A 20,406-nucleotide genomic window follows, 5' to 3' on the forward strand; every position below is an offset into this window, starting at 1 on the left:
GAGGATCACGAAATACAAATTACCGTAAATTATATTAACATCAAAAACCAAAAAAACTCAACACATTCGTCAATAGCATTGTGGCCTTAAAATAAATATATAATTGGCAACATTTCAGATAATGGCCCTTCTTCACAGCACATGCACAGAGAAGCCATAGAGCAGGGTTCTTCACTCATTTTCCGAGAGGGCCCAGTTTCTCGCCTTCAGCGTGAGGGACGCCACACTTTTGAACCCACCGAGTTCGACTGCACGACGGTATCGAGGCTGCTTTCACCATTTCTGTGTTGTCGAGGGCCGCACTAAAGGCCACCCGGGGCCGCCAGTCGCTCGCGGGCCTTGCGATGAAGAACACTGAGATAAGAGTGAATAATAAATAAGTGTTGCTTGGTATTATTTTAGCGATGACTCGAAGTACGAGGAGTCGTGCCCAAAGGTGCCTCTCGTTCTGGTGCAACTTGCCCAGCAGACGGCGCTATGAGGCACGCGGCACCGACTTTGGGGTCGCGCCCCAGCTAAGCGGTCTTCGGCAGGGCTACGTCGCTGGTCGGGACGGGTGCCGGTGGGCGAGACTGTGGGGAGGGAATGACAGGCAAAAGGATATAATGTTGAGATCAGTTCACGCATTGGAGATGCATTTTGGCATCACAGGACGGTGTGGAATTGTGATGGCATTGGGGACGGGGGGGAGAGCCTTCATCCAGCAGTAGATATACAATGGCTAATGATGATTATGAGTATAGGCATGGTCAATGCAGAGTTTATTTCAAGTGGAATGTGTCAACGGGACCCCCGCTTATTTTTTTGGGCTCCCAAATTTTCGTTTTTACTCTCACAAAATTATCACGAGAGTCGTTGTGGTGAAGGTAAATGTCAAAATAAATAAGCCGACAATGTCTCCTTGACACATCCGTCTCTCCGTGTAAAAGAATAAATAAAGTGTTTCTTACAGAGCCCATCAGTCGCACGGCCTTCACATCCCATCTGCTGGTGAGGCACTGCATGTCGAAACCAGTTCAGAGTTTTCTTGTCTGGGACCAATGCTGCTGAAATGATCACACTCACGGGTGATGGACTGTGTAAGCAATACTTATATTTTTAATGTGTAGAGATTCATATATTGAGACATTGTATGCTTTATTTTTTTTTAGGTCTTTAATGTCTCTATTCATCTATGGGTTTCTCAGGTCCATTTTTGAGAATCTCTTGGACATGATAATTGGTAGAATTAAATTAGCTTAAAATATATATCAGCTGTTCCTAATGTAAAAAACAACCATTTCCCTGTGACTCTCTTTACGATTAAGAATAACGATGTAATGCGTTGTCACGCAAGCACACGCACAATTAATTTTGTAGTGTATACAATAAAAAAGTTATTACTTACAATCCGGTGTATTTACCCTTGAGATACAATAATAAAAATCATACAGCAGACAATCTAATGCGAAGACATGTGTGTAATATCAGAAATGTGAATGTGTTTGACTTCTTGGTAAATGTACAGCTTTATCTACACGCAGTTTCTCAAAGACTTTGGCTTGTACCCTCCTCCAAACCCACGTCACTTTTAATTGTTCACCACCTAATCTGATGTCCTCGACATAATGGCACAAAGTTCCAGCCCAGCACAGTTGTGACCAGTTCATGGTCACACCCCCAAATTATCTCGGCCAGCTTCCTATAGAACCCTATTCAGCATAGCTATTGGATACATTATCAGATGAGTGAGCTGCCCCAGTCTACCTGCGCCTGTGCCTTCCTGCAACTGGCGGTCGTCTTTCCACAACACTTTAGCATATTTTATATGAGCTCCGGTCATAGGCTGTTGCGCACAGTTTTCCCTAACACACCGAGTGAGGCTGCCTCACGGTCGACAGAACGATAGAGAGACAGAGGGTAAGAGAGAGAGAAAAAGGCAGCTCCGTTTGTCTTCATTTTGCACAATCGTCGAAAAAGTCTCGGTGCCGACCGCTCGGGTTTTCTGAGGCTAGAACCGTGAGCAAGTCCACGGGAACTCCCTGAGAACACATCATTTTTTAGGGGGGGTGGGTGGAGGGATGGCCACCCATCAGCAAGGTTACGACCACACGCCCGACTACCCGTTCCTGGACCCACGATTCTCTCCATCGGCATCGGCAGCGGCTGCCAGCGACGCCGCGAGGTCCACGGAGGAGACGGAGGAGGAGACGGAGGAAGACGAAGCGCCCGGAGTCAACGGTGTGGCGCGTGAGAAGCGACGGAAGGAGAGGGATCTGCTGGTGGACGAGAAGGACCACGCGGACCGCACGCAAAGGAGCGGCACCCACTGCTGCAGGGACGCGCTCGGCAGCATCGTCAAGTTTTTCCGACGTGAGTCCCTCCTGATGCCCTCCCCGCACCCTCCAGCAACTGATCTTTCCGATCTCTCTCTCTCTCTCTCAAGGAGCCGGGTTGTGTAATCGTTCGTATTTAATGCGCGATTGTTCTCCGCGCGATTTTGTTGACGCGCTCTCTCGGCCAGCTCGGAAGGAGTGCTCAGGATGGACTGGTACGTTATGTCGAGCTTGCAAAGGCGTAACTCTCGCGCCTTCGCGATGGCCTTTGCGACGTAGGAATGGGGGCGAATGCCGAACGTGCTGAATTGTATTTCTTTATTTAATCCACAACCTTGGACCCTGAGCTTGATTCCTGGCCGTGGCTGACACAAGGGGAGGGTGATGAACTGAACCAGTCCCTCGGCCCTCGTTGGCCAACATGGTAAAGTATGGTCCACCGATCCACAACGATTTATAATTGCAAAAAAAACAAATATAAAATGTACTGCTTGCTATCAAGGCCCTTGTGGATATTGTTTTTGCAATTTAATAGACAGAATCTACTTCACGAAACATAACGCCTCTTATTAAAAGATAATGTGTTGGCAGAAGTGCACAGATACCCAAAAAACTGAACGCATTCATAGAAAATAGGTGGCATTCTGGGCAAATGCATGTTTATGAATGTGGAGGGAAAAAGTGGAGGACCCAGATAAAAAATCCATGCTACCACAGGGCGACTGTGCAAACTCCAAATATACAGCCGTAAAGGTAAGGGTCGAACCCACGACCTCCTATATCCCAGGCGAGGTAGTTAACATCTCCCCACCATGGCGCCCTTACAGACACAGCGAATAAGCAGACATGCTGAGCGACCTGTAAATATTAACAGGTTGGAATGACATTCTCAGCAGTTGACATTTATACCAAGTGTAACACATGCAGAGCGTGTGATCAAAGGAAGAAAAAAACTGCAACTTCACAATTCCATGGACATATTGAGTTTGAGTTGATTTGATTCGCTGACACGGACGATCCCGTTTAGCCAGCTGCCCTGCTGTTTTACGAAGGGAGATCCGTGGTGCGTGAGCACAGCAGAGGCAACAAAAACAAAAGACGAAACCGTCATCAGTATTGCAGAGAACGAGTTGCAGCAGGGTCCTGAAGGAACATTGCTGAGCTAACAAATTCGGCGTTTAACGGTCGTAAGACGAAGCACACTACGCGAATAAAAAGAAGTGCAAACGTAACCTGAGACCAAAAAAATGTTAGATGCAGGCTCAAAGTTAGAGCGATATTATAGTCGAAGTGTCGCAAAGACATGCGAGTCGAACAAAATGTATTTCAAAAGTTTGAGTGGCACCCTCGTGTATACTGTGTTAAAACGTCGCTCAAAAAAATATCTCAGAATTTTCAGCTTTTACGTGTTTTTTTTAAAAAAGGTTCATACATATATGGTGTTTGCAAAACTATGTTTTACATTGCAATATTTTCATATTAAATACTATACAAAGTATCAAGGAACCACTGAATTGCATCTCACGACTATTTTTCAGGAGTCCTGTATTTGGGATATTTGGCCCGATGTTGCATGAATTATGTTCGTATATGAAATTATCGTCCTATCAACGGATGCATATTGTAGATATATATGTTTTGTAAATATACTGTACATTTTACTTAAAATTGTCACTTGGGAAATCCTTGCTGGAGTTCTTATTCTTCCATATGGCTTTAGGGAAGAAGAAGAAGATAAAGGCAATAGGCTCCAAAAGTATTTCTAGTGTTTGTTAGACCTTACACGGAATCGGGTGTGGTAGCTGAGTGGAGTACGATTGTTTCACCAGAACACAGCGTGTTGTGTTAATTTGGCAGTGAGTAGTGATGTACGCCTCATAGTCTGCACCTAAACGCATTCACAGTTTGGTGATTCCTTGATCTTTGTATGTCTGGAGGAAAATTCGCCACACCTTCTCCACATCGTGTTGGTCGGACGCGGTTGAGTGGTCCACTGGCTGCAGTATTTAATTTTTGTTTCAAGAACTTCTGAAAGCCAAAGCCAATTTTCGTCACTACATTCTCTAGCGCTTTTGCTTTTTTTGGTGGGGGGGGGGGGGGGGGGTGGGAAATTGACGACTCATACTGGCTTGCATTCTGATCACAGTGTGACTGCTAATTTAGTAAAGTCACTGTGTGCTTCAGTACCAGCATGAATGAGCCATCATAACTTACTTCGCTGAAGCTGAGTGCCTCCAACTTACTCTGGGAAGAAGAAAAAAAAACTGCCTTCACCCGGCTTACATAGTGGCCTTATCCGTTTTCAAATCGCCCAATTCACGAAGTTAGACTTGCACTGCAAATATGAGACAGAAAAGTAGACATATACATTTATCACAAATGGGCATAATGCATCAGTGAGTGAGTGAAATGCGCAGCTGTAGTTAACTTTGCGCTTGCAAAATCCTGACCAGTAAACGTGATGTGAGTCGTTGTTTATTTGTCCAAGCTGGTCAGTTAGGGTTGGTGTAGGCGGTGCGGGGGGCATAAGAAGTATGGTACCACAATTAATGTCTACTGCAGCAATATTTGTGATTCGTTAGAACTGCGTTACGTGTTAAGTTTGTTGTCCTTCCCCCGCACCTCCGAATAGCACGGTTGGCTACGTACGGTACCAAAGAAGTTTCTACATACGTACTGCCCACCATGTTAGCCCCGCAGCTGCCTATAACAACCTGTTGTGCACAGAAGTCATCCCATCCTCCCATCCCAGCCGCCTAGCGTTGAGGGCCCCTCTTCTTAACTCTTATTGTGTGGTAATGACTGCGTCACACATATTGTCATAACTGCAAAACAATGACAAAGATCCCCCGTATGGACTTTAACAGACTGCTGAAGAAAGTGCTGTTAGCGAGCACCTATGAAGGTCGGCACGGCACACGAGGGAGTGGGTGGCCAACACCACGCCCGGCAGCCTTTGTCTCTCCTAGCGGCGAAGTTAAAACAACGCACCAGGCACCCATTTGAGGCTGAGTCGACCTAGGGGAGGCCCACACACAACACTGCGCGATCTGCTGCGATGTCCGGCGTTTAATTCGCAAGCTTCGTGTGATGACAGACAAAGCTGCCCGCAATACTCAAAGGGAGCTGGACAGAACGCGAAACGATCACGGGGCGCTGCGATTGAGCGGTGGGAGTTCCAGCCAAGGGGGCTCAAGAAGAATGTACGGCAGGCAAAATTCAATCGTGACTCATTCTGTCAAACATTTAACTTTACTTTAGAGTTTTATTTTAGCACTGACTGTGCCGTGACCCCCCTCCCCCACCTCACCCCCTTAATTTTTGTATGCCTTCCCCTTTCAAGCAAGGTCACGCTTCAGGATTGATCCAAGATCAGACCTGTTTGGCTTCGGTGAGCTGATGAGAGGGGCATTGCGGGGTGATTTGGTCATGGGCAAATTGTGATCCGTTCTTTTACTGTCTTGCCCTTGCCCCTGCCCAGCGGTGTACCGATGCGTACGTCACCTGATCCTGAGGTTCGGGGAGGATTGGATATTCCTCTTCATCCTCGGCATCTCCATGGCCACCATCAGCTACTGCCTGGACGTGGTCATCGGGCGATTCCAGCGAAGTGAGTAGATGCTCCCGGTGCTCGCAATTGCACTGGGAGGCAGGGAGGGGAAACACGTGGATCAGAGACCCCCCGATTAGCACGCTTGGCTACGTACGGTGCGAAATAATTTCAACATACATACATAATATGTTCTTATAATAACAAAACACATCATTAATAAATTATGGTTTCCACGACCTCCCTTGCAAAAGTGAGCATGTTAAGAAAATGCAACAACAACAAAAATCTTCACAAAAAATATGTTAATCGACATACTGGCAGCTTTAGATCAACTCGGCTCACTGACTGCAGTGACATTTGCAAAAAGAAAAATACAAGTTGTTTATATACACAAGGCATGTCGCGATAAAAACAAATCTGCGTCGGGCCACACAATGATCTGGACAAATTCGTGTCGTTAAGAACCCGCCACCACTCGACGTAGCCAAACGAATTAAACTGTCTCGTGTAAGAGCATTCAACGCAACGATTAACCCCCCCACCACCACCAAAATCAATTATGAATCATGACATCGGCTGCGCGACCTCGGTTGTCAATTCACCTTGACCGAAAAGAACAGCAAGTGGGGCTTGGGCAAGACGCTTCGCGAGGGGGAATGAGTGGATGATGGCCAGTGGCCGAGACATAGTGACGACGACGTGGCACGCCGAAGGAGGTGAGGGGACACGTCAGAGGGCACGTCCACCTCGTAGACGGAGCGATGAGGTGAGCTGCTGTGCAGGCGTTCGATCGCTGTTCTTCATTGCCAGGCCTGCGGGCCACTGGCGGTCGGCCCATGGTGACCTTTAGTGCGGCCCCTGGTGACCTTTAGTGCGGCCCCTGGTGACCTTCAGTGCGGCCCCTGGTGACCTTTAGTGCGGCCCCTGGTGACCTTTAGTGCGGCCCCTGGTGACCTTCAGTGCGGCCCCTGGTGACCTTTCGTGCGGACCCTGGTGGCCTTTAGTGCGGCCCCTGGTGACCTTCAGTGCGGCCCCTGGTGGCCTTTAGTGCGGCCCCTGGTGACCTTTAGTGCGGCCCCTGGTGACCTTTAGTGCGGCCCCCGGTGGCCTTTAGTACGGCCCCTGGTGACCTTCAGTGCGGCCCCTGGTGACCTTTAGTGCGGCCCCTGGTGACCTTTAGTACGGCCCCCGGTGACCTTTAGTGCGGCCCCTGGTGACCTTTAGTGCGGCCCCTGGTGACCTTCAGTGCGGCCCCTGGTGACCTTCAGTGCGGCCCCCGGTGACCTTTAGTGCGGCCCCTGGTGACCTTTAGTGAGGCCCCTGGTGGCCTTTAGTGCGGCTCCCAACAATACACAAATGTGAGGGCACATCCCTTGCAGGCGGTGTGTGGCGGCCCTCGCGCTGACGATGTCTTATCGGCAAAAGCGCCCCCCCCCCCAACACCTCTGAAAATTAATGAAGAACACTGCGATAGATCGATCACTGCAATTGAAGAGAGCGAAGCTGATGGCGACAGGTGGGAGGGGGGGGGGCGGTGTTTATGGGGAGCGGTGGTGTAGTGGTTAGCGCTACGCTGCGCTATGAACCTGGCGACGCGGGTTCGATTCCCGCTCACGGCCAACACCAGTGACGATTATCTGAACCGGTCCTGGGCCTCCCCTAGGTCGACTCAGCCTGAAATGAATACCTGGTGCGGTGGATAAAAGCATTGCCACTGGGGAGACTAAGGCGGTCGGGCGTGGTGCTGGCCACCCACCCCCTCGTGTATCGTTCCGGCCTTCATAGGTGCTCGCTAACAGCACTTGCCCCTACAGTCTGTTAAGGCTATACGGGGGATCTTTGTCTTTGTGACAGTGTGTGTGTGGGCGGTGTAGCGGTCAGCGGGCTGCGCCACAAACCCGGCGACACGAGTTCGATTTCCCGCTCACGGCCAACACCGGTGACGATTATCTGAACCGGTTCTGGGCCTCCCCTAGGTCGACTCAGCCTCAAATGGGTGCCTGGTGCGGTGTGTGAACATCCACCACTGGGGAGACAAAGGCGGCCGGGCGTGGTGCTGGCCACCCACCCCTCGTGTACCGTTCCGGCCTTCATAGGTGCTAGCTAACAGCACTTGCCCCCAACAGTCTGTTAAGGCTATACGTGGGATCGTTGTGTTTGTGTGTCTGCGGAAAGGTCTAACCCACCTGCCGATCTCCGTTGTGACCACGTGCCCCCAACGTCGCGTGCCGTGCCGTCATTCACAGGCGCTGCTCGCTCACAGCACTTGCCCCCAACGGTCTGCGACGGGGTCTTTGTCTTTATTTTTTGTTGTTGTTGCGCAGTCAACCTGCACGTCTACGACTCGCTGGAGAACTACCGTGTGCTGCAGTACTTATCGTGGGTGCTCTACCACGTCATCCTCATGGTGGGGTCGGCCGGAGTGGCGCAGCTCATCTCGCAGCAGGCGATCGGTACGCGCGCCGTGTGTCCTCGTGCTTGTCTCTGCCGCCGGCTCGTGCACGCCACCGTCGATTCCTCCGATGTTAGCACGGGTCGGTGTGCAGAGGAAGGTCAACGCAACTGTCGCTTCAAAAGTTTAATGTTTAGAAAGAGTTCAAGTTACGCATTTTCTGAAGGGTAGTTGGTTGATTGAAAGCCAGGGGTTTTTGTTTTTGTTTTCCTTCATGCGTTCATTCAGAGTGAATAAAGCTGTGACGTTTCGGGCAATGACCCTTCCTCACAGGTGAAGGCGGAGAGCATATAAGTAGAATCCAACGGCGACGTTTTTTGCTTTATGCACCCAAAATCGGGCTACTATTAAAATAATCTGTGCCTTCCTTGAATTTACTGGCTGGCTGCTGACTAAGCTCCTGTCCACCGTCATAATGACTCGATTGTTAGCGGCTGCGGGGCACCTTGCCACCGAAACTAGCTGGGTAACTGGCTACACGCGATGTTTTTTTTCTTTTCCACCCGTGTAACAAATAAACATTTTATTGAATTGAAACGGCGAAATAAACTCGTAAGACGTCAAATATATCGCGAGAGCGAAGAGGTGGGAGGATCAAATAACAGAAGACTGACACGGTTAATTTATAATCGCTCCACCTCTTCAATATAAATACTTATTATCTTGCCATGTTGTTATTTCTACGTAAAAAACGCAATTACTTTGAGTGCTCCGAGAAGAGTGGGATTGTGAGAAAGTTCACGAACATGGACAGCTGTCTCTTATTTTCCCGCTGCAGAGCAACGGGCTCACTACTCGCACCATCAAAGATAAATGATCATACAAAAGTCTGTAATTTACAATAAAATATCATCACAGTCCCATAATCGCGCCAGCCCTCTGCGTCAATGTTTTCCAACGGCATTCGTTCAAGCACTCCAAACTCTGGGCCGGTGTTGACTTGGGGTGTTGGAGCGCCAGGGTGGCGAGATGTTAACTACCCCGCCTAGTACGCAGGAGGTCGTGGGTACGATTCTGACCCTGACGCCTGCTGTTTATTTAGAGTTTGCATGTTCTCCCTGTGGTCCGTTCCCCCCCCCCCCCCCCCACGTTTAGAATCAACACACGTTTAGAATATTTGACTGCTATACATTTCCACATGATAAGCCCCTTCGTTGAGCTATTATTTGTGGCCAGGTGGCTTCTAGAAAAGAGAGCTATATTGCTCAGTGAGCCTTACCTGGTGAAATAAAAACATAGTTTAGTTTTATAGCTTAATAGTTATTCTTGGTTCTTTCGGTAAAGTTACGTAGATAGAAATACAAATAATAAAATAAAATAAAAAATAAAATAAAAGCAAAAAACCCACGACGTTTCGATCGCAACACAAGCGGTCTTCATCGGACGGAGTTTCTGAGTCACATGAGCAAATAATTGCTGCTCGGTTTCCTGATGCTGTGTCGGGGGAGAGACATTTTATCAACAGCGTGGGTGAGGGTTGCCGCCTCTGAGATACAAACACAAAGTAAAAAACACGAAGAGACCCGAACCGTTTTTTTTTAATGTGTAGAAAATGTTAGCTCGTCAGGCTGCGTAGATCCGAAGACATTAAAGCGTCAACGATTTGAAAGAATGTAAACAGACAACAAGGCAAGTTCAATAAAAGTGTGTCAATAAAAAAAACACCCGGACGTGTCACGGAAAGAATGATGATGACGACTATGATTATTAATTATAATTAATGATGTTAATTATAATTATTATAATTAATGATGTTAATTATAATTAATGATAATTAACATTACCATCGCTTATAGTGACGTCGTCCTGCGCTATTTAACACCGGGAGCAGGTGGATTGCTTCACTAGTCTGGCAAATCAAATTGTCAATATTGTGGATTTACTCTCCAACGCACCGGTGGGCTGAAGTAGTCACTAATTGGCGTTTTGTTTACGCGACAAATCCCTTACTAATTGGGCTGTGTCGGCTGGTCGGTGGGGGGGGGGGGGGGGGGGTTACGACGCATTAATAATACTCACACGATCTAACTCCCCGACAAACCTTTATCATGAATAACATTGGTCTCGAAAGCCCCTGCCAAAAATGACCATCGCTCACGTCCGACCGTCTCGACAGGCTCGGGTATCCCCGAGATCAAAGTGTCACTGCGCGGCGTCGTGCTGGAGGAGTTCTTCACCCTGAAGACGATGGTGGCAAAGCTCATCGGCATCACGTGCACGCTCGCCGCGGGCAGCACCATCTTCCTGGGCAAAGTGGTGAGTGCGCCGGACGCTCACTCGAGGTTCGGCTGCGTACGGCGTGGAAGAAGTCCGACGTACGAGGGCAGCTCGCGCGCGATTGTCGCCCGTTTATCTCAACGCAGCGGTGTTCTTCACTCATTTTTCAGGGCGGGCGGCGGGGCGGCCGGGCGGCCGGGCACTTTCGCCCATAAGACATTCAGCGTGAAGTCCGCCACACATTTGAAGCCGTTGGGTTTGACAGCACGGTGATGATGGTGATGATGATGATGATGACGTGCGGGGTGTTTTCGCGTGTTGTCTATTGTCGGTGTCCGCACTAGAGGTCATTAGGGGGTCGCCAGCGGCCCCCGGGCCTGGCAATGACGAACGCTGCAATACGGGAAGCCCTTGGGGCTGGAAGGTCAGAACGGTGTGCTGGTCGGCCACGGATGAGATCCGGAGGTTTCGAAAAGTATCGTAAATCAGCCGTCCAACGGTAGCTGGATTCCCTGGGATGAGGTGTTTGAGCCCTTTCAAAAATAATTAATGGCAGACGCGTTCACGTACATTACGCTCGATGAGCCAGGAAAGCCTCGGCTGAGACTCAAGGCAAGGATTTTTTTTTTTGGGGGGGGGGGTGGGGAAGTGTGTTGCCAAGTTGCCGTAGTGGGGCGGCGATGTTGCTCTGCGTCGTTTCATTGAATCGTAAATGATGGCCTTTGTTTGGTGTGCTCTTGTTTCAGGGACCCTTTGTACACATGAGCTGCATCCTCGCCACACAGTTTGGCCGACTTCTCGTGAAATTTGCTGGGAAGAAGGAGGTTAGTGGCGCGAGGCTTTTGTTTCGGGGGGGGGGGTTGAGTTTGTGTTCATTACTACAACATCCGACGAGAAAACTACACATAACACCTGAAAAACCACATGCAATACCTAAACTTGTCCTGACAATCGAATAGCCTGGCCGATGTATTTGGATCGTTAAATACGAGTTGGAGCAGTGGTGCAGTGACCTCTGAACCAAACCACCCGAGTTCAATTCCCTCTCACGGACAACACCAGTGACGATTCTCCGAACCAGTCCTGGGCCTCCCCTAGGTCGACTCAGCCTCAAATGAGTACCTGCTGCGATGTGTAAACATCAGCACTGGTTGAGACAAAGCGGTCGGGCGTGGTGCTGGCCACCCACTCCCGCGTGTGCCGTGCCGGACTTCATAGGGTGCTGCTCGCTAACAGCACTTGCCCCAACAGTCTGCTAATGCTACACGGGGGGATCTTTATCTTTGCCCTGACGTCAACCCCGCAGAACGAGGGCCGCAAGTACGAGATGATCGTGGCTGGGGCAGCGGTGGGGGTGGCTTGCTGCTTCGTGGCCCCAGTAGGAGGTGATGGTGTCACCTGCACTCCCCACGTCTCTCCTCCCATCATCGCACCCACTCACTCTCTCTTTCTTTCTTCTGCTCACAGTCTCCCTTTCTCTCTCTCTCTCTTCGATCCGCTCTGCCTCACTCTTGCACCTCTTGTCAGCTTCCCATTTAATAGAGTTCCCAAATGTCCTGATGATGCTAATGATGTGAATGATGCTGTTGATGATCCTGCTGCTGCTTGTATGTATGTTGAACTTATTTTGTACCTGCTGCTGCTTGAGATGATACATTTGATTATACTGCTGCTGATGTTGGTCGTGTGTCTGTTCCTTATGCTGATGATCATCATCATATTGCTGCTGCTGTTGCTGCTTCTAATGATGATTCTCCTGATCCTGATGCTGCTGCTGCTGCTCATGGTGTTAATGCTTCAACAATAGGTTTTACCCTTTCTGGCAATAAATCAGGTGTCAAGATGTTAAAACACCCAACAGAGTCCTTATTCAAGGAATCATGTCTGCATTCACCACAAACAAAAACATGCTCTGGTAGTATATATGGCATTGTCTTTGAAACGGACTGCTGCTGCTGATGATTATAGTGCTCCGCCTGCGACTGCATCAGCTGCTGTTGCTGATGATGATGATGATGACGACGACGCTGATGGTGATGATGATGATGACGACGCTGATGGTGATGATGATGATGACGACGCTAATGGTGAGGATGATGATGACGACGCTGATGGTGATGATGATGACGACGCTGATGGTGATGACGATGACGACGCTGATGGTGATGATGATGACGACGCTGATGGTGATGATGATGATGACGACGACGCTGATGGTGATGATGATGATGATGACGACGCTGATGGTGATGACGATGACGACGCTGATGGTGATGATGATGATGACGACGCTGATGGTGATGATGATGATGACGACGCTGATGTTGATGATGATGATGATGACGACGACGCTGATGGTGATGATGATGATGACGACGCTGATGATGATGACGACGCTGATGATGATGATGATGACGCTGATGATGATGATGATGATGACGACGCTGATGGTGATGATGATGATGACGACGCTGATGGTGATGATGATGATGACGACGCTGATGGTGATGACGATGACGACGCTGATGGTGATGATGATGATTGCGACGCTGATGGTGATGATGATGATGACGACGCTGATGGCGATGATGATGATGACGACGCTGATGGTGATGATGATGATGATGACGACGCTGATGATGATGATGATGACGCTGATGATGATGATGATTTCTCGGCAAAACCCGGGCAGGAGTGCTGTTCAGCGTGGAGACCACGGCCACTCACTTCGCCGTGCGCAATTACTGGCGCGGGTTCTTTGCTGCCACGTGTGCTGCCCTCATGTTCCGCCTGCTCGCCATCACCAACGGAGAGAAAGGTGCCTCCCACAACTCCCCCCCCCGCCAACTCCCTCCTCATGATCTCGTCAAGGATGATAAACCATCATCAAGCGAACTCCGGTCATCCTCGCAGCAGCAGCAACAGCAGCGTTTGACTGCTAGCCATCAAACAACGATCGATGGTGATCGCGTCGCGTGCTTTCAGATGCGCTTCCGCGGCCGTCTGGAACGCTCCTCCCGATATTAGGAAGACACCGGAGCTGGTGGTTTTTGTTACATTTTATTTTGCCTTTTAAGCCATCAAAAGCAACATAAATGTCTCTTTTGAGGACACATGAAATGTCGGACTCCCATTGGAACCATCCTTAGTGTAGTTTAAATACATCATCAGGATAGATGTATCCACTGCTGGATGAAGACCTCTCATCGCTATGTCGGTCATGGGGATTGTTGTTTGACCATACTTCACCACGCTTGTCATCGCGGTTTAGACATCGCATTGACACTCACGTGAGCCACGGCTGGGAATCAAACTCAGATCACAAAGGTTATAGGGCAAGCGTGTTAAGCATTGCATCACTGCTCCCCGTTTATGTGACCTAACACTCGAAAAGCCCAAGGCTTCCCGTACGGAATCAGAATCTTGATTTATCCTTGGGGGAACCCGATGGGCTACGAAGCCTTTGGGGATGAATGTTTTTTTTTTGCTATTCACAAAATAAAACAAATGCAGTCATGCTAATTTTTTTTATTGCCTCTTTTTTGGAGACCTCATTCCGACCTGGACACGCAAGTTTCACCAAACTCTAACAGTCGGTACCCTCCCGAAATTGACCAAATTTTATCAAAAAATACCAATGAAATGCTGCGATATTTGACATCCCGGGACATCTGCTTGAGCATCTGTCCAATAATTTATAAAAACATGTTTCTTAATTGGTCTAAATTGGCACCAATGGTGTGACCAAATACGTCGCACATTTGGCCATAACTCGACGAAATGTACTTTTTATTGCATGTCATTTGGTGGTCTTCATCTGATCGGAGTGCCCTAGAAGGTCTCCAAATTTTACAACTCTCGTCCAAAAGATAGCCGCTGGAGACACGAAGACATTCCATGCAAAACGCCGTATGCACTGTACTAAGCCCTTACATCTTAATGTACAGTATCCGAGCAGGAATTGTACAAATATCTGATTTAACACAGCACAGAAAAAACAGTTGCACCATTCAATTCCGCTCGTCCAGGCGAGTAGTATGGGGCACCAATAATGTCAATCCTATGATCCCTGCGGTTATCCGTGATTTAACTCCGCTTAACCGCGGGGTAACAATCAGCGGATAACCCCGTAGGATGACGTTGCCAAGCAACTCCTCTTATCCGCTGCTTCGCTATGCCCCATGAGTAATATTGTGGATAACTGCGGACAATAGGAAAATATAGGGCTGTGGACAATCGTACTTTTCACGGACCTTACCACCGCCGTGGGTAATAGGGCCGTGAATAACGTGAGTTCTTCTGTGCGTATATATTTATATATATATTAAATAAATCAAATTTACCAGGTAAGACCCACTGAGCTATATAGCTCTTTTTCAGAAGGCCACAAATGATAGCTCAACGACGTGGCTTATCATGTGGACATTTATAGCAGCCAGATACTCCAAACGCACGTTCCTAAATGTGGTAGGAAAAACCGGAGGACCCGGAGAAAAATCCACGCGACCACGGGGAGAACACGCAAACGCCAAATATTCAGGCGTCAGGGTCGAACCCACGACCTCCTGTATACCAGGCGAGGCGGTTATCATCTTGCCACCGTGGCGCCCCGTGTATATAATTCCACATATAACTGCATGCATCTCCAATCTCCTTGACCCCCACAGAGACGGTGGCTGTACTGTTCACCACCAGCTACCAGGTGGAGTTTCCTTTCGACCTGCCCGAGTACTTCTCCTTTGCCATCCTCGGGTGAGAGGGGACGGCACCAGGAGCTGCCGTCGCTCGGCAAAAGCTGTGCTTTCTTTTATTCCGCGATTATTACAACTCACTACTCTGCGAGACGCCTGGCATTAAATAAAAAAACATTCCCAAGCTGCAGCGTGTGTACAAAATTCTCTGGCACGCTGTCGTGCGGGGTAGTGCAAGATCCGACCGTGTCTGTCCAGTGCTCGTCAAGCTAGGTGTTGGCTTCCGGTTTGCCGAAAAGAATACATTATAAGGTCGCGCTCATTACGCACAAAGTGCTTGCCAGAAATGAACCACAATACCTTGCTGATCTCAAGAAGCGTAAACCATCGCGCGAACTCCGGCCATCCTCGCAGTGGCTTTTTGCTAGCCATCGAACAAAGACGCTCACCGCACCGCGCGCTTTCAGATGCGTTTTTCCTGCCGTCTGAACAGTGTTTCCTTCCGATATTACGAAGCCACTGGAGCTATGCACTTTTAAATCTAGATTGAAAACGGATTTTTTTTTTAGAACTGATTTTTGTGTTTAGTTTGTTGTCCTTCCCCCGCACCTCCGATTAGTACGGTTGGCTACGTACGGTGCGAAAGAAGTTCAACATACAGGACATACAAATCAAGACACGTTAGTCTCCAGAGCTCATCGCTGTTTCATGTCTGTACCAAATAATCTCAACTAGGATCTAGAGTCCCTCCAAGGGATTATTGTGACGAAATCTTCCACGCTGGTTAGACGTCCTAGAATGTAGTGGGAGTACACACACTTTACCCCACCACACGTGGCCTGTCAATCAATTGACTTGCTGCGGCGCTCGGCTTGTAAACAAAGCACACGTTAAGCACCCCAAGAATCCAAAGGGATCCTGGATTCCTAAAAAAAAGGGGGAGCATCAAATATCAGTTAAAGTTCAACCCCCTAATTAACATAACACGATTATTAACATAATGTACCGGCTAATTTATTTAATCTAAATCTCATCTGCATTCCTATTCTCTCGTCTCACTACCTTCTTTTGTTTACATTTCCTTTATCTCACCGCATATATACTTTCTAGATTTGGAGTTTTCGTGACTGCAAGGATCCATATACTCTTCGGTTCTTTCGGTAAAGTCACGTGGGTGAAAAAATAAAATAAAAACGAATTAATTAAATCACGACGTTTCGGGCGCAACACAAGCGCCCGTCATCAGGCGGGACAACCACAACAAGAAAACAACAGCTGCTGAAGTGGTCAAGACAGCTGCCGCCTGATGACGGGCATTTGTGTTGCGCCCGAAACGTCGTGATTTAATTTATTTATTTTTATTTATTTTTTTCACCTACGTGACTTTACCGAGAGAACCAAAGAGTACGCATATATGCTGTACTATACAGGGACTCCTCTACTTACGAACAAGTTACCGAATAGAACCAAAGAGTATAGCTTCCAGAAGTCTGTTTGTAAATCGATTTGCTCTCGAGTCCAACTTTACTGCTGTCGATTCCAAACGTGTTGTACGGCGTCTACACTAGACACGGGGAATGGTTTTACAAGTTGTATAATCTCCTGTAGATGTAGATGCCACTGGTTCTTCATGTTCTGTAGATGTAGATGCCACTGGTTCTTCACGTTCTGTAGATGTAGATGCCACTGGTTCTTCACGTTCTGCAGATGTAGATGACACTGGTTCTTCACGTTCTGCAGATGTAGATACCATTGGTTCTTCACGTTCTGCAGATGTAGATTCCATTGGTTCTTCACGTTCTGCAGATGTAGATGCCATTGGTTCTTCACGTTCTATAGATGTAGATGCCACTGGTTCTTAATGTTCTGCAGATGTAGATACCACTGGTTCTTCATGATCTGCAGATGTAGATGCCACTGGTTCTTCACGTTCTGCAGATATACATGCCACTGGTTCTTCACGTTTTACAGATGTAGATGCCACTGGTTCTTCATGTTCTGCAGATGTAGATGCCACTGGTTCTTCGCGTTCTGCAGATGTAGATGCCACCAGCGCCATCTATTTGCACGGCGGTTGAAATTACGACTCTCGGTCCGAACAGGCAACTGTACATATGGACATGTTTGTTCGTATATATGAAAGTTCGTAAGTCAAATGCTCGTAAGTAGAGGAGTCCCTATACATTTTGTCTATGTCTCTTGTGTCATCCCACGAGGATAGTAAACGTTGATAGGGAGGGCCCACGAAACATATTTATGCTTAGCCCCCCCCCGCTCCCAGCTGGCACCAGCACTGCAGATAAATGTGTGGTGTGGGTCTGTGTGGTGATGTGCCTTGGCGTTTCTTGTGTGCGCGCTAGGGTTCTGTGTGGCTGCCTTTGCTGTGTCTATTTATTTTGCCACCGGAACCTGCTCATCTTCATGATGAACAACAAGATCATCTCCAAGTTCATGGCCAATAAGTAAGTGACAGGCACTCGGTCACCCTGGTAATGATGCTGGGAATGCACATTCTGCCCGTGGAGAATGCGTCGAATGAATGTATTATACTGGTAGGAACCTCTTGGTTACACCAGCCCACAGGGGATTATTGTGTCCGTCCGTCGTGCATCCAAAAATAGGAGGGGTGGGGCTGAGTGGAGAGGGGAGGGTGGGGAGGGGAGGGGAAGGTGGGGAGGGCCTGGGTGGGGAGGGTGGGGCTGGGTGGGGGGTGGGAGGGGTGGGGCTGGATGGGGAGGGGCTGGTCACCCCGTGGTGCCCTTATAAAACTCAACGTTTAACCCACTCACGCCGGCTTGTGCCCGCCCTCACAGTCGGGCATATTGTGCGGAATACACCACGTGGTGCCGCCGTTGACCCTGGCCATTGACCGAGCAACCCAACGTTCCTACCAGCTCCCTCCGCAGGAATGTGTTTGCACACGTAACGCCCTTTTAGTTAATATATTTTACTGGACGTCTGTGACAAGGAGCTTTTTCGCTCATCTGATTCTGATTCTGACGTTGCTGGATGGGGGCCCTCTCATGGTGCGGATAACGAGAGGGTTATTCGAACATACTTTGCCATTCTTGGTCAGCGTGGGTTTGTGGCGGCGAAAAGAATTAGACGTGGGAGCATAGATCGCCACTGCTCTCCGCTGTCCACAGCATAGAGCAGCCGATATACAGAAAGACAAAGATCCCCCGTATAGCCTTTCACAGAGTGTAGGTGCTGGCACAAAAAAACATTTTTTAAAACAAGCATGCTCTGATAATATACGCATTGTCTTTGCCAGAGAGAGTAAAACCTATTCTTATATTTTCATTGTTTTGATACTGGCCAAAAAGGTCCCAAATATATGTATTTAAAACGAAGCAAAAAATGCTCGTGGTCAAAAATGCTAGGGGTCAATTATTTGGGGGGGTCACTGGGGGGGGGGGGCGTGCCAACTGCAACTACGTCACTGACATCGCTTTCTCATATAACAGCCAAGAAACTGGAGAGCCCCCCACTCCCTCCCCCCCCCCAACTAACCCCACGGGCGGCTGCGGATTTTTTTGTTGTCCTCTGCAGCAAGGTGCTGTACTCGGGCGTGTTGACGCTCATCCTGGCCAGCATCACCTTCCCCCACGGCTTCGGGCAATACATCGGATCGCGGGTACGGTCACGCGCGCCCGCAGCTTGCACGCGATTAGGCGTGGGGAGCTAATAATGACCAGTATTCATAGTTCAAGTGGTTTTCTATTAAATTGCGTAAACATAAATGTGTCGTTAACCCACCACCGCCCGACACAGCCAATCAGTAAGGTTTGTCACGTAAACAAAACTAGTTCAGCAAACCGGTGCTTTGGAGAGTAAACCCACAACATTTAGAATTTGAGTACGACGTTTCGCTAGTGATTACAGCCAGCTTCATCAGTTGATTTTACAGAATTTTGAAGAAGTATTTCTGTTTCCGGGCTTAAATATTGATGCCGTAATATTAACGGTATTTGTGTTTTGTTTTTATTGCTGCTGCTGTTGCTGCGTTCACGCAACCACGGATCTCCCGTTCCAGATAGCCGCGAAACTGACTAAACGGGACCTTCGCCCGTATAACAAATCAAATAATCTCAAAACCCCTTGGGACACACTTGGCCAAACACTCTGCATTTTCCCCACGCTGATCACAATGAGCGTGGTGGCGCCATCTGGCGGACAGATTTCAAAAATGCATGCGTGCATCGTGTGAGCTGAAATGATCGGGAGTACATTTTCGACTGGTCCAGGCGAGCCAGGCCGCAACGAAGGCCCCTCTTTATTCAGGAGGATCCTGCCAAGTGGAGTTTTTTTAATTTTATTTCAAGATGTTTTTTTAGCCAAATAACGAATGGGAAGGAATCCGGAGAAAATCCATGCGCACTAGAGGGAGCAATGCTCTATCCCCGTACAGATGGAAACAGATGGCGATTAGTCCACTTGCTGTACCGCCTTCTACTGGCCAGCCAGGGTATAGCACCTCCTCGTCGCCCATGGGTTGAGAGTTTAACAACATTTGTGTGATCCACCAATCCTCGCCTCCACAAGCGCTTGATTAGAGCCCACGTGCATAGCCACCAGCCGCCCTAGAGTCATCGATGAGTCGCTGCTTGCTCCTCGACTGTTTATTCACAACGCAAGGGGCTCTTTTGAAGCTACTCCACTTGGGGACCCAATGGAAGTCACGTGACTTCATTGTGTCAGACGATGGTGGCTATAAACGAGTCGAGTAATTGTTGAACACGTAGGATTTCGCGAGCAATATCATCCATAATCGAGGTTTTTTTACGCGATCTAACCCAAAAAACTTCTGTTATAGAGTCATTGTTATTCATCTTTTTGTTAAATAATTATTTGCGTATGGTAAATCTTTGGTTGCAATCGTCCACGCAGCTAATAAACGTGACATACCTCTAAAGTCTAAAGAGACAAAGGCACTGAGAAAATGGTCATTTGTCTCAACCCACGCTTTTACATCAGTTAATGATTAAACCAAAATCCATGTCAGTGAGTAAGGCATTAATTAATTATTGGTTCCTTCCACGTTTCACCATTCAGCAGACAGGGTTTTGTATTTGCTGCCTAAAGCTGAGCCACTTCTTCGGAAGCAGCGTACACAATAGTTGCAGTCGACCTATGCGATTCGAATCACGTGGTGTCTGTGTTGTAATTGTTTCACGC

The 20,406-nt window shown here is 48.4% G+C and overlaps 1 protein-coding gene across 2 annotated transcripts in view; it reads left to right on the forward strand.

Annotated features, from left to right (window-relative positions):
- The first annotated feature begins 1,985 nt into the window (after positions 1 to 1,985).
- LOC116946971 (chloride channel protein ClC-Kb-like) overlaps positions 1,986 to 20,406 on the forward strand; it is a 41,963-nt gene continuing 23,542 nt past the window's right edge. For both annotated transcript variants that reach the window (XM_032962275.2, XM_032962276.2), the window contains exons 1-10: positions 1,986 to 2,352; positions 5,797 to 5,925; positions 8,193 to 8,321; positions 10,437 to 10,576; positions 11,284 to 11,361; positions 11,844 to 11,922; positions 13,230 to 13,355; positions 15,205 to 15,289; positions 17,589 to 17,690; positions 18,781 to 18,865. In XM_032962275.2, coding sequence (XP_032818166.1) covers positions 2,061 to 2,352; positions 5,797 to 5,925; positions 8,193 to 8,321; positions 10,437 to 10,576; positions 11,284 to 11,361; positions 11,844 to 11,922; positions 13,230 to 13,355; positions 15,205 to 15,289; positions 17,589 to 17,690; positions 18,781 to 18,865 — 1,245 coding nt within the window. In that variant the 5' untranslated portion in view covers positions 1,986 to 2,060. The remainder of the gene's footprint in view (positions 2,353 to 5,796; positions 5,926 to 8,192; positions 8,322 to 10,436; positions 10,577 to 11,283; positions 11,362 to 11,843; positions 11,923 to 13,229; positions 13,356 to 15,204; positions 15,290 to 17,588; positions 17,691 to 18,780; positions 18,866 to 20,406) is intronic.

This window comes from Petromyzon marinus, chromosome 28 (genome assembly GCF_048934315.1).
Source record: "Petromyzon marinus isolate PM22_M1 ecotype Great Lakes invasive population chromosome 28, UKy_Petmar_22M1.pri1.0, whole genome shotgun sequence".
In the NCBI taxonomy this organism is placed as follows: domain Eukaryota; kingdom Metazoa; phylum Chordata; class Hyperoartia; order Petromyzontiformes; family Petromyzontidae; genus Petromyzon; species Petromyzon marinus.